General features: G+C 41.1%; 1 protein-coding gene across 1 annotated transcript in view; it reads right to left on the bottom strand.

Annotated features, from left to right (window-relative positions):
* The window catches only part of rasa2 (RAS p21 protein activator 2), a 179,277-nt gene that overhangs the window by 114,767 nt on the left and 50,801 nt on the right, over positions 1-13,709 (bottom strand). Inside the window, exon 2 of the mRNA XM_063045475.1 lies at positions 13,559-13,676. Within this exon, the coding sequence (XP_062901545.1) occupies positions 13,559-13,676 (118 nt within the window). The remainder of the gene's footprint in view (positions 1-13,558; positions 13,677-13,709) is intronic.

The following is a 13,709-nucleotide window of genomic DNA, read 5'->3' as shown; positions in this document are numbered from 1 at the left end:
CAGCTTCAACCACTCTTAAGCAATGGGCTTCAGCTACATTACACTCTTCGTGAAGGTCCCTCTCATTTTCCCTCCAAATCTCTTCCCACTTAGTCATAGTCATACTTTTCTGATCCCGGGGGAAATAGGTTTTCGTTACAGTTGCACCATAAATAGTCAAATAGTAATATGTAAATTACGCCAGTAAATTATGAAATAAATCCAGGACCAGCCTATTGGCTCAGGGTGTCTGACCCTCCAAGGGAGGAGTTGTAAAGTTTGATGGCCACAGGCAGGAATGACTTCCTATGATGCTCTGTGTTGCATCTCGGTGGAATGAGTCTCTGGCTGAATGTACTCCTGTGCCCAACCAGTACATTATGTAGTGGATGGGAGACATTGACCAAGATGGCATGCAACTTAGACAGCATCCTCTTTTCAGACACCACCGTGACAGAGTCCAGTTCCATCCCCACATCACTGGCCTTATGAATGAGTTTGTTGATTCTATTGGTGTCTGCTACCCTCAGCCTGCTGCCCCAGCACACAACAGCAAACATGATAGCACTGGCCACCACAGACTCGCAGAATATCCTCAGCATCGTCCGGCAGATGTTAAAGGACCTTAGTCTCCTCAGGAAATAGAGATGACTCTGACCCTTCTTGTAGACAGCCTCAGTGTTCTTTCACCAGTCCAGTTTATTGTCAATTCGTATCCCCAGGTATTTGTAATCCTCCACCATATCCACACTGACCCCTTGGATGGAAACAGGGGTCACCGGTACCTTAGCTCTCCTCAGGTCTACCACCAGCTCCTTAGCCTTTTTCACATTAAGCTGCAGATAATTCTGCTCACACCATGTGACAAAGTTTAGACAAGACTCAACCTTCATCTCTACCCCAAACCCATATACCATAGTTTTAACTACTTCTGACGTGGGTTAGAATTTTCTGCAGTCACCCCCTCTCTGCCCCTCATAATTTTATACACTTAAATTCATATGCCCTCTAAACTTCCTCTGTTCCAAGGAGAACAGACCCAGCTTCTCCAGTCTCTCTTGATAAATGAAGTGCTCCAACCCAGACAACATCCTGGTGAATTTCAGCTGCACCCTCTCCAGTAGCCATCGTGTCCTTCCTATACTTCAGTGAACAGAACTGCATACAAAACTCCAACTGACATCTTACCAAGGATGTATAAAGTTGGAGCAGAATCTTGCTAGCTCTACTTTAAATGTTGCTACTTTACTGACTTTTACCACATTCTATTCTTATTGACTTGCATTTCACCAGGAAAAACAATATACCTATTCGTGTTCGGTTCTGGTCATTTCAATATCTTTTATTCTTTCCTAAATCTATTTCAGACGAGACGACATAGAAAACAAAGCAAATTAATTTTATTTCAATACTGCACTAATTCTCTTGAAATGTGTAAGTAGAAAATTCCTTAATTAAAGTGAAAAGTAGCAATTCCAAACCTCAACCATGGAAGAAGTTTTTGCAACTGGCAGTTACTGGAAGCTACCTTATCAAATTCAGCTCTGTACCAATTCTATTTCCTTGTACCTTATGAGAATTTCTTTTCATAATTTTTTTGCTAAATTCGACACTGAAGAACTTCAGCTTCAAAGGCTAGTAATGGAAAAGTATATTAAAGTTATCATAAACATCAATTATGTATCATAATCAACTATTTCCTTCACCACGACACTAATATCAGTTTGGATGACAGTTTGCCATTCACTGGAAGCAATGCTATCTTGCGTGCTGCAGGTCTTGCTGAGGCCTTCCAGAATTTTCTTCTTTTTATCTTTAATCAAATTAGACTACACTAAGCCAAGCAAGGTACACAAGAGATATTAGATAAAATGCCAAAATAGTTTGGCGAAAGATTCTGTTTACAAGGAGGGGCAGAGAGGTTTATAGTTTAAGCAGCTACAAGTGTTATCCTAACCACTTCCCTCCAAATAAGGGAACATGAGGCTCATAACTGTCATTCCACTAATTAGTGAATCCAGATTTATAATGCTCAAATAATTAATGCTTTCAGTCACTTTAACTGATGAAAGATAAGTTTAATAAAGCATTTGTTCTTTAGTATTTGTAATTTAATAAAGGTCAAGATTAAAATATCTCACATCTTCAAACCCAACAGGTTTATATATTTCCTGATGTTGTTAAAATTGTTTTTAAATTCAATTTATTGATTTCCCTTTTTATGACCATTCCTTATCTATCTCTCATTCTCCTTTCACATGTTTATAGTATAATGAAAACAGGATAACTGCTGGATAATTATTGTTCCAAGACACCTCACAGCATTCACATTATTAAAAAACACATGTGGCTTCCTTACATTCTGAGGTTTGTAGGCAAAGGCTTTTCAGTAAATGGTTTGAGGTTTCTGTAAACAAATCTTCTAACACTTCCTAGAACCCTAGATGATGTCAAATTCCACAATTTCTTTTAACGCATGGCCAACTGTGCATATGGGAAAGAGAGATGTAACAGATGAGCAGGGGTAATAATGTTTTTTATACAGAGCAAAATACAAGTATTCATATGAATCTTTGTTGAGTGGATCATCATGAGGCATTGCAAAGGAGCAATAGCAGACAATTTGATAATGAGGCAAAAAGTTTGGTCCAACAGATGTTTTAAAATGAGTGCGTAAAAGAAAGAGTGACAGAGAAAGATAAATGAAGCTATTTAAGAAAGGGAGCTTCAAAACTTAGGGTCTAAACAGCTAATGGATGAGCCAAACTAATACAATGAAACAAGAAACCAACAAGTTACAGACGATCAGGTAAAGATGTGAAGGGATTCAAATATATGGATGAGAACATTTGAGATAATGTAACAATACTAAACTGGCTAGTGGACACTTGGTAGGCAAGATGAATAAAGCTTGGGACAAGCATCACTTGGTGAGTGAGCAGTTTGGAGACAGTGACCAAAATGCTCTGACATTTACCAAAACCTTGGACAGAAGTAGGAGAAATGAGAAATGAGAAATTAGTTAATTGGGGGAGGGCAAATTATGATGCTAATATGCAGGAATTTGGGAGCGTAAATTGGGTTTGCACAACGGAAATGTGGAGTTTGTTTAGGAGCACTTCCATAGGTTGTTTGTCCTAGGGAAAGGATGGCAGGGTGAGGCATTCATGGTTTACAAAATAAGTAGAACCATGATTTGCAAGAATCAAGAGGAAGAATGAAACATGCTTAAGGTTCAGGAAGGAAGGAACAGACACGGCTCTTGAGAGTTACAAGGTATCCAGGAAGGAGCTTATGAATAGACCTAGAAGAGCTAGATGGGGACATGTGAAGGCGTCAGTGTTTAGGATTAAGGGTTACATTGATCTTGGGTGTAGGTTAAAAGGTAGGCACAAAATTGTGGGCTGAAGGGTCTGTGCAGTGTTGCAATGTTCTATATACTACGTCCTAAGTAGGTTACAGCAGCTGAATATTGGACAACGTGATGTTTAAGTGTGGTAAATTATCTACCAGGAAAGCACTGAAATACTTTAAACCTGAAGCAAAATCATTCATAATGATTTATAAACAGCAGGTAAACTAATCAGGGCAGTTGGAGTTGAGCTTGTAGTGGTGGGCTTGTATAATCTTGATGACAGGACAAGATAAAAATTTCATCTTGGGGTCAACCACAACATAGTTTATGTGGAGTCTGGTTCATAACAGATCACAAGAACAAAAAACATATTTTAGCCTCGGAAGTAGCCAGGAAGGGGCTGCACAGATAAGAATGGAAGTTAAAGATGGTAGTTTTATTATTTACTATATTTAGCAACTGTATATGAATTCCGTCATGTTATCAAATCAAATGCAATGAAGGCACTAGGACAAAGTAAGGCCTGTCCCTTTAGCATATATTTGGACTCTATTGAGAAAGCAGATGCAACCATAATAGGGGGAATTCAGAGGGAATGATATTCTACACACATGGGATTGAGTAGCACTGCTATGAAGTTATTGAACCATGATCTACACTGACTGCTAGAGAATTCAAATACAATGAAATAAATAAGGTATATTTTTAAAAAGCTAGCCTTGGCAACGGCAACCTTTAACTACCAGATTATCATAAAAATCCAACAGTTTCACCACTATTCATCAGGAAAGGGAATCTGCTCACCTTACCCAGTCTGGCTTTTATAAGATTTCAGATCCACCAATATAATTGCTTTCTTTTGTTCAAGAGCAAGTGGATATAGAGAATTGCAAGTGATTTCCACATCCTCTGAAATAATAAATGGAAAAAAAGCTCTACCCTTCCACTGGAAGGAATGCTTTAAGGATATGAGAAAAATATGCTTCTGTGCTACTACTTCATTCCCTTCACAAAATGATTAACCATAATAACAGTCAAAATGTGACAACTGCATCCTCATTTTCCAGGTCAGGAGTCCAACACTGCACAGTACAAGTTACTGTATTACTTAATTACAGAGGGCAAGAATAGTAAAATCAGGCAGATGAATGCGTGGCTAAGAGACTGGTGTAAGGGGCAGGGCTTCAGATTCTTGGATCATTGGGACCTCTTCTGGGGGAAATATGACCTGTTCAAAAAGGACGGGTTACACCTGAACCCGAAGGGGACCATCACTCCTGGCGGGAAGGTTTAATAGAGCTGTTAGGGAGGGTTTAAAACTAATTTGGCGGAGGGATGGGAACCAGAATGATGGAGCAGAGGAGGGGGAAAACAGAAATAAATCTAAGATAGTGAGCAGTAAAGATGCCAGGAAGGACAGGCAGGTGATGGGACAAATCTGCAGCCATTGGGATGAGTTGCAGTGCACTAAAGTTACAGTGCAATCAAAGCAAGAAGTACCAAATACTGGACTTAAGGTGTTATACTTAAATGCATGCAGCATAAGGAATAAGGTGGATGATCTTGTCGTACAGCTACAGATTGGCAGGTATGATATTGTGGCCATCACTGAGACATGGTTAAAGGATGTATGTCTCTGGGAGCTGAACATCCAAGGACACACGGTGTATCAGAAGGATAGGCAGGTAGGCAAGAGGGGGTAGCGTGACTTTATTGGTAAGAAATCATATTAAATCATTAGAAAGAGGTGACATAGGATCGGAAGGTGCAGAATCTTTATGGGGTGAGCTAAGAAATATCAGGGGTAAAAGGATCCTGATAACAGTTATATATAGGCCTCCTAACAGCTGCAGTGATATGGACTACAAATTACAACAGGAAATAGAAAAGGCTTGTCAGAAGGTAAGTGTTATGATAATTGTGGGGAATTTTAATACATGAGTGGATTGGGAAAATCAGGTCGGCACTGGATCTTAAGAGAGAGAATTTGTAGAATGTCTACGAGATGGTTTTTTAGAACAGCTTGTTGTTGAGCCCACTAGGGGATTGGCTGTACTAGATTGGGTATTGTGTAATGAACTAGAGGTGATTAGAGAGATTGAAGTGAAGGAACCCTTAGGAGGCAGTGATCATAACATGATTGAGATCAGTGAAATTTGAGAAAGATAAGCTGAAATTCGATGTGTCGGTATTTCAGTGGAGTAAAGGAAATTACAGTGGCATGAGAGAGGAACTGGCCAAAGCTGACTGGGAAGGACGGCAGAGCAGCAGTGGCTGGAGTTTATGCGAGAAGTGAGGAAGGTGCAGGTCAGATATATTCCAAAAAAGAAGAAATTTTCAAATGGAAAAATGATGCATCCATGGCTGACAAGAGAAGTCAAAGCCAAAGTTAAAGCAAAGGAGAGGGCATAAAAGGAAGCAAAAATTAGTGGGAAGACAGAGGACTGGGAAGTTTTTAAAAGCTTACAAAAGGAAACTAAGAAGGCCATTAAGAGGGAGAAGATTAACTATGAAAGGAAGCTAGCAAATAATATCAAAGAGGATACTAAAAGCTTTCTCAAGTATATAAAGAGTAAAAGACAGGTGACAGTAGATATAGGACCGATAGAAAATGATGCTGGAGAAATTGTAATGGGAGATAAGGAGATGGCGGAGGAACTGAACGAGTATTTTGCATCAGTCTTCACTGAGGAAGACAGCAGTATACTGGACACTCAAGGGTGTCAGGGAAGAGAAGTGTGCGCAGTCACAATTACGACAGAGAAAGTACTCAGGAAGCTGAATAGTCTAAGGGTAGATAAATCTCCTGGACCAGATGAAACGCACCCTCGTGTTCTGAAGGAAGTAGCTGTGGAGATTGCAGAGGCATTAGTGATGATCTTTCAAAAGTCAAAAGATTCTGGCATGGTTCCGGAGGACTGGAAGATTGCAAATGTCACTCCGCTATTTAAGAAGGGGGCAAGGAAGCAAAAAGGAAATTATAGACCTGTTAGCTTGACATCGGTGACTGGGAAGTTGTTGGAGCCGATTGTCAAGGATGAGGTTACGGAGTACCTGGAGGCATATGACAAGATAGGCAGAACTCAGCATGGTTTCCTTAAAGGAAAATCCTGCCTGACAAACCTATTACAATTTTTTGAGGAAATTACAAGTAGGCTAGGCAAGTGAAATGCAGTGGATGTTGTGTATTTGGATTTTCGGAAGGCCTTTGACAAGGTGCAGCACATGAGGTTGCTAAACAAGGTAAGAGCCCATGGAATTATGGGAAAATTACATACTTGGATAGAGTGTAGGCTGATTGGCAGGAAACAAAGAGAGTGGGAATAAAGGGATCCCATTCTGGTTGGCTGCTGGTTACCAATGGTGTTCCACAGGGGTCTGTATTGGGGCCACTTCTTTTTATGTTGTACATCAACAATTTGGATTATGGAATAGATGGCTTTGCGGCTAAGTTTGCCGATGATACAAAGATAAGTGGAGGGGCCGGTAGTGCTGAGGAAACAGAGTCTGCAGAGAGACTTTGATAGATTGAAAGAATGGGCAAAGAAGTGGCAAATGAAATACAATGTTGGAAAGTGTATGGTTATGCACTTTGGTAGAAGAAATAAATGGGCAGACTATTATTTAAATGGGGAGAGAATTCAAAGTTCTGAGATGCAACGGGACTTGGGAGTCCTCATGCAGAATACCCTTAAGGTTAACCTCCAGGTTGAGTTGGTGGTGAAGAAGGCGAATGCAATGTTGGCATTCATTTCTAGAGGAATAGAGTATAGGAGCAGGGATGTGATGTTGAGGCTCTATAAGGCACTGGTAAGACCTCACTTGGAGTACTGTGTGCAGTTTTGGGCTCCTTATTTAAGAAAGCATGTGCTGACGTTGGAGCGGGTTCAGAGAAGATTCACTAGAATGATTCCGGGAATGAGAGGGTTACCATATGAGGAACATTTGACTGCTCTTGGACTGTATTCCTTGGAGCTTAGAAGAATGAGGGGGGACCTTATAGAAATATTTCGAATGTTGAAAGGCATGGACAGAGTGGATGTGGCAAAGTTGTTTCCCATGGTGGGGGAGTCTAGTACGAGAGGACATGACTTAAGGATTGAAGGGCGCCATTCAGAACAGAGATGCAAAGAAATTTTTTTAGCCAGAGGGTGGTGAATCTGTGGAATTTGTTGCTATGGGCGGCAGTGGAGGTCAGGTCATTGGGTGTATTTAAGGCAGAGATTGATAGGTATCTGTGTAGTCAGGGCATCAAAGGTTATGGTGAGAAGGCGGGGGAGTGGGACTAAATAGGAGAATGGATCAGCTCATGATAAAATGGCGGAGCAGAATCAATGGGCCAAATGGCCAACTTCTGCTCCTTTGTCTTATGGTCTTAATTAATACATGTAAGAGTCAAATAAAACAGCCAAAGCAATAAACAACCACAATTGGAAAACATTTAATTGGAATCACAATTTAGCTGCCTATCGTGAGTATATCCCAAGACACCACAGATCTTCAGAGCACAAATACAAACAAAATCTGAATTGCAAATAAAAATTTGCACGAAGTTAATTGATTCAAAGAATTTCCTGTTTTCCTGTTTATATTTACTGAATTTTGTTCCAAGCAATTCATCCCTTCATCCAGTCACATCACAAACTTCAAATCTAAAAAAATGGAAATACATGGAATTATTTCAGCCTTGCCTTGCACGTAGATGTTCTGCTACCATCACAACATACTTGTTGCATAAAGCTGCTTATGGGTTAGCTTACAAAGGTAAACAGTTCTTTAGGACAAGAGTAGCAGTCAGATATTGTGTTTACCCAGAGAAAGACTACAATGACCATGAAGCCTTGCGTGGGCACCAGTGCACATCTGTGTACGTGCCAATTTTTTCTCTATAAATCGTTTCTGGCAATCCTGTTCGGCGGGGGGGGGGGGGTGTTAATCACGACCAGAATATAGGTGATAAGTGGCTAATACATTTCATTTCTAAAAGGGTTTATCTAACAAATTTAATATTAAACACACAGCGCATATTTTCCTCACATGAATATTGTGATGTCAATTATCAGGGGAGGACAGGGGAGCTTGAAGTAAGTGTTGAACGAACTTCCAGTAGAAGTGGCAGAAGCAGGTTCGATATTATCATTTAAAGAAAAATTGCATAGGTATATGGACAGGAAAGGAATGGAGGGTTATGGGCTGAGTGCAGGTCAGTGGGACTAGGTGAGAGTAAGCGTTCGGCACGGACTAGGAGGGCAGAGATGGCCCGTTTCCGTGCTGTAATTGTTATATGGTTATATAAGTAAGTCAATAGCATCGTAACATTTTAAGTAACGTTTGGATATTAAACACACAGCACATACTTTCCCCATATGAACATATAAAATCATTGCAACACACCAATATCGCTGAATCAGTGGAAGCCCTGGGCTTGTTTCCCTGCAACAAGACGGTCCCATCGAAGGGTGATGGGAGACGGCGATACTCAAAGGGGGTTCCTTATGTCCAGTCTATTCCGCAATTTAGTTTTCGTTGCATTCATTGCAGAAAACTCCGCTTCGCAGAAAAACGTTGGAAATGGAAGCAACGTTTTCAGTGCTTTCTTGGCTATCTCAGGATATTTAGCCTTGACTTTGATCCGGAATGCCGGCAGAGATGTTATATCAAACATACTTTTCAGCCCACCGTCATTTGCAAGCTTGAGGAGTTGATCTCCTTCCCGCGCTGACATGGATGACACTTGCGTAATGACCTCGCGTGCGTTCAAGCTCAACAGTGGCCGTGACAGGGAATGAGGAAAGGTGCAGCTGACTCATATCGCCAAATCATATCGCTTCCTCGCGGCCCAGTAGCACATGCTTTGTAGCCCAGTGGTTGAGGACCGATGTGCTAGACAGCATGGAAACAAGTCAACCTTCCTTCACGTCCACACCCACCAGTAGGCAGCCATCCACATTGATCTCATCATCCAGCACTTGGCCAGTAGCCTTTAATGCCTTGATTGATTGATTAAGTGCACATCTCAAAGCGATTTAACCAAGATCAATTAAAAGAATTTGTAAACGGACAAATTTCTGCTAGTCAAGTGGATCCAGGAAAATTAGACATAGTGGTAAAATTAAATTCAGGCCCTTTGAAAAAAGGACTAGGAGAGATTCCTTCATGCTGACACTGATGGCCTACAATTCCCCCATACAAAACGTCAGACATAAATTCAATAATTTTAAGTTCAGATAACCAATTGATAAAATTGAAAATCTTAGTGGTGAAGATTGCATATATGGCCAACATGAAACGACATAAGAGGCAGCATCTAAAAGAGGAATTCTTGCTGTTTTTGGAATATGAAATATTATGTCTAAAATATTCAACTAAATGCTAAGCATTTAGTTCTACTTACCATTATTTTATTCAATTAAGTCTATGGAAGCTGTTCCTTTATGTTTAATTCTACAAAAAATATATAGGTCCTTCTAAGTGCATTGTGCAATAAACTTTCCCCTTTACTAAATGTGCTTTTCTACATCAACAGTTGTGTAGACAGTGTAACAGTAGACAAGAAAATAAAGATATTCCCAAACCAGAAACCGTGGATGGATAACGAAGTACAAAATCTTTTAGAAGCACGCAATAATGCTTTTAAATCTGGTGATCCCTCAGCATACAGTGTTGCCAGGTCAAACCTGAAAAAAGGCATAAAAAAGGCCAAAGGCATCCACAGGCAATGGGTAGAGGACCACTTTAACAGTGCTAACAATCGGAGCATGTGGCAAGGCATCAGGGCTATTACTGACCACAGGAGTAACCCTGTCTGCCCCCACAGTGATGTCACACTGGCCAATGAACTCAACACCTTCTGCCAGTTTAAAATTAACAACAATGTGAGGAGTGCACGAATCCCAGCCATAGAGGATGAACAGGTTCTTACACTGAGCACACATGATGTAAGGCGTACGCTGCAGAGGGTAAATCCACGAAAAGCTGCAGGCCCAGATGGAGTTCCAGGATGGGTACTTAAAGACTGTAGTGAACAACTGGCTGATGTATTTACGGGAATTTTCAATTTGTCTCTATCTCAGGCAACGGTCCCCAAGTGCCTGAAGTCAGCCATCATAGTGCCTGTCCCAAAGAAAACAAACATCAACAATTTGAATGACTATCATCCGGTTGCCCTCACACCAACAATAATGAAGTGCTTTGAGAGATTGGTCCTCTCCCACAGTAAAGTCACTATCCCTGTTACACTGGACTTGCATCAGTTTGCCTATAAAGCAAACAGGTCCGCAGAGGATGCCATCTCATTAGCTCTTCACACTGTCCTGACACACCTGGAGGGAAAGGGCACAGATGTGAGGATGTTGTTTGTTGATTATAGCTCTGCTTTTAATACTGTCATCCCCAGCAAGCTCATCTTCAAACTCCACCAGTTAGGCCTCAGCTCATCACTCTGCAACTGGGTTCTGAATTTCTTGTCAGAGCATTCACAGGCAGCGAGACTGGGCCATCACCTGTCCTCCACTACTATCCCGAACACTGGTACACCACAAGGTTGTGTATTGAGTCCCAAACTCTACTCCCTCTTCACTTACGACTGCGTACCTGCACTTAACACCAATACCATCGTCAAATTCGCAGACGACACAACAGTGATTGGGTTGATCTCCAACACAGACAAATCAGCGTACAGAGCGGAGGTACAGAACTTAGTGAGCAGGTGCTCAGAGAACAACCTGTCTCTTAATATAGCAAAGACTAAGGAGCTAATTATCAACTTTGGAAAGTCACGGGATGACGAGTATGCTCCAGTCTACATTAACGGAGACGTAGTGGAGAGAGTGTCCAGTTTCAGGTTTCTGGGAATACACATCTCGGAAGACCTTACATGGTCCGGTAACACCACAACAATAGTTAAGAAAGCACAGCAATGCTTGTTTTTCCTCAGGATGCTGAAGAAAGCTAGTCTACCTGAACAGATGCGGGTGACCTTTTACCGCTGCACCATAGAGAGCACCTTATCATACTGCATCTCTGTGTGGTATCTCAGTTGTACAGCAGCTGATAGGAAAGCACTTCAGCGGGTCGTCTCTAGTGCACAGATCATCGGGACACAGCTCCCAGCCCTGGAGGACACCTACAGCTCACGCTGCCTAAGGAAAGCTACAAGCATCTGGAAGGACAATACACACCCATGCAATCATCTGTTTGAACTTCTTCCATCTGGCAGACATTATAAGACTTTCTATGCCCACACTTCCAGACTGAAAAGTAGCTTTTTCCCCAGAGCTATAATTGCTCTGAACCAATCGATCAAGCATCATCCAGAAATTTGTTAAATTGTTACTTTTAATACTGGTTTTATGGCTGTCATGCATCTGAGCTGCGCTTTTGTACTGCTGGACATTGCTTGTACTGGCTGGTTACTTGATTTTATTTATTGTTTATTTTATTTGTTGTTTTATAGCATTGAGTATAAGAGTTGCGGGGTATATGGGGTGTCAGGGAGGGGTAGCACCTCTGGTGGGGGAACATGTCGCGTCCTTTTCAGGGCGGTTAGTCCACCTTTGGTCCCCACCTGGCACTCAGCTCTCACCTGTGGCTCCCCGTAGCTGTTTGCATGCGACAGCGGCCACACCCCGGGCAACGGCTTCGACAAGCCGGATAAACCAGGTGAGGGTCTCAAACCCTCGGTGAGATAGGGAGTTGTCTATCCCAGCATGTGCAGACAGACTGCGGCAGATTGAGCAGACGAGACCAATGGAAGGTCCAACGGTCAAGAAGGTGGTCTCTGCAAGCGTCGTGGAATGTGTAGAGCAGGACAAGACACGGAAGACATCCTGGTCATCCACTGCGCCTAGTCCCATCTCCAGCTGTCTAGACACTGTCTTGCCACTGGATCCAGATGGGAATTGGGAAGAGAGAGTGAGGCTGACGCTGCGCAACTCTCCTTCACTTAAATCCAAATCACGCGCTAGTCTCGACACCATCATTATGGTGTCGAGGTCCTCATCGACGTCAACGATGGACGAACAACAACAAGAGTTGCAATCTCTTTTTCACTGTATTGGTGCATGACAAATTGTACTATGCAATGACAATAAAGACATTTCATTTCATATATCTGATTTTCGTGTTTCCAAAGGCAATTCAAAGCAGGGCACCATATGAGTCGATGTTAATGATCTGAGTCTATATTAATGAATTATAGGATATATTCCTTATTTAAAAGTAAAATCACCCTTTACAAATTCACTTTCTTTCTGTTAATGATGCCAAGGAGTCATTCAGAATATTTCCTTCTAATTACTTAACAAAGTACTGTCAACTTAATAGGTTTCATAAGTCTTAATTCCCACATTACACAGATAATTATACAAAAGGTTCTGTTATGAGTTGCTGCTCTTTGCTGTCCTCCCCAACCCCCAAGGGATTGGCCAACAGAGTAAATGGAATTTTTTGACACCTTTATGGGAAATAGAGGAGAGAAATGCATGAAGAACATTTCAAAAAGTTTTCTATAGATCCTTACTATCCAGGACATGCCCTCTTCTCAATACTAACATCAGTGAGGAGATACAAGAGCCTGAAGATGCATACACATTGTTTTAGGAATAGCTTCTTCCCCTTCACCATCATATTTCAGAATAGTCTATGAACCTATGAACACTATTTTATTCTTGTTTTGCACTATTTATAGTAATTTTTATGTACTGTACCACAACAAATTTTAAACCTGATTCTGATGTGCATTATTCACCAAACTTGTTTCAAACCTGGTATTAGACTAAAGATATTTCACAGCTAGCCTTTCCAAAGCATAGCTGAACTAATTTCTAAAGAGCTGCACACTACATGACAGAGAGAGGGGCTGGGAGGGAAGAACAATGCTATAGAAAATGAATATTTCCACAATTAACTACAACCAAAGGGCCATTTCCATGCTGTATAATTTTAATTATAGTCAAACAAACTTGCATTCTGTGCACACAATTTATTAAAAATAAGATCCATTTCCTTTGAAAATTACTTATCCATAGAGAAACTGGAAAGGTGTGTTAACACAGTGGGATAAATTTAATAATCAAGCCAATTCAATAACAAAACAATACTGGTGAGGGTATAGTGAGGAATGTTCTTGATGCCTGCCCATGTGCTGGCATCACAAATAAAGGAAAACCCATAATGGAAATACTCAAAAGTGCAGGTCATATCTATGTCAGATATAGTGGTTACCTTAAAGATTTTTCAACTACTTTTGTCCGATAAACCTCTTCTTGGTCCAGTTTTATGATACAAAAGCAATCTCGCATCTTGTTTGGTCCATGGCATGGAGGTAGGTTCTTGGCTTCGCCTTTTAAACAAAATTAGAAATAGTTTGAGAAAA

The sequence above is a fragment of the Mobula hypostoma genome, chromosome 4 (assembly GCF_963921235.1).
Source record: "Mobula hypostoma chromosome 4, sMobHyp1.1, whole genome shotgun sequence".
NCBI classification, from domain to species: Eukaryota; Metazoa; Chordata; class Chondrichthyes; order Myliobatiformes; family Myliobatidae; genus Mobula; species Mobula hypostoma.
The sequence above is the reverse complement of the archived record's forward strand: the minus strand, read 5'-3'. Positions and strand labels throughout refer to the sequence as shown.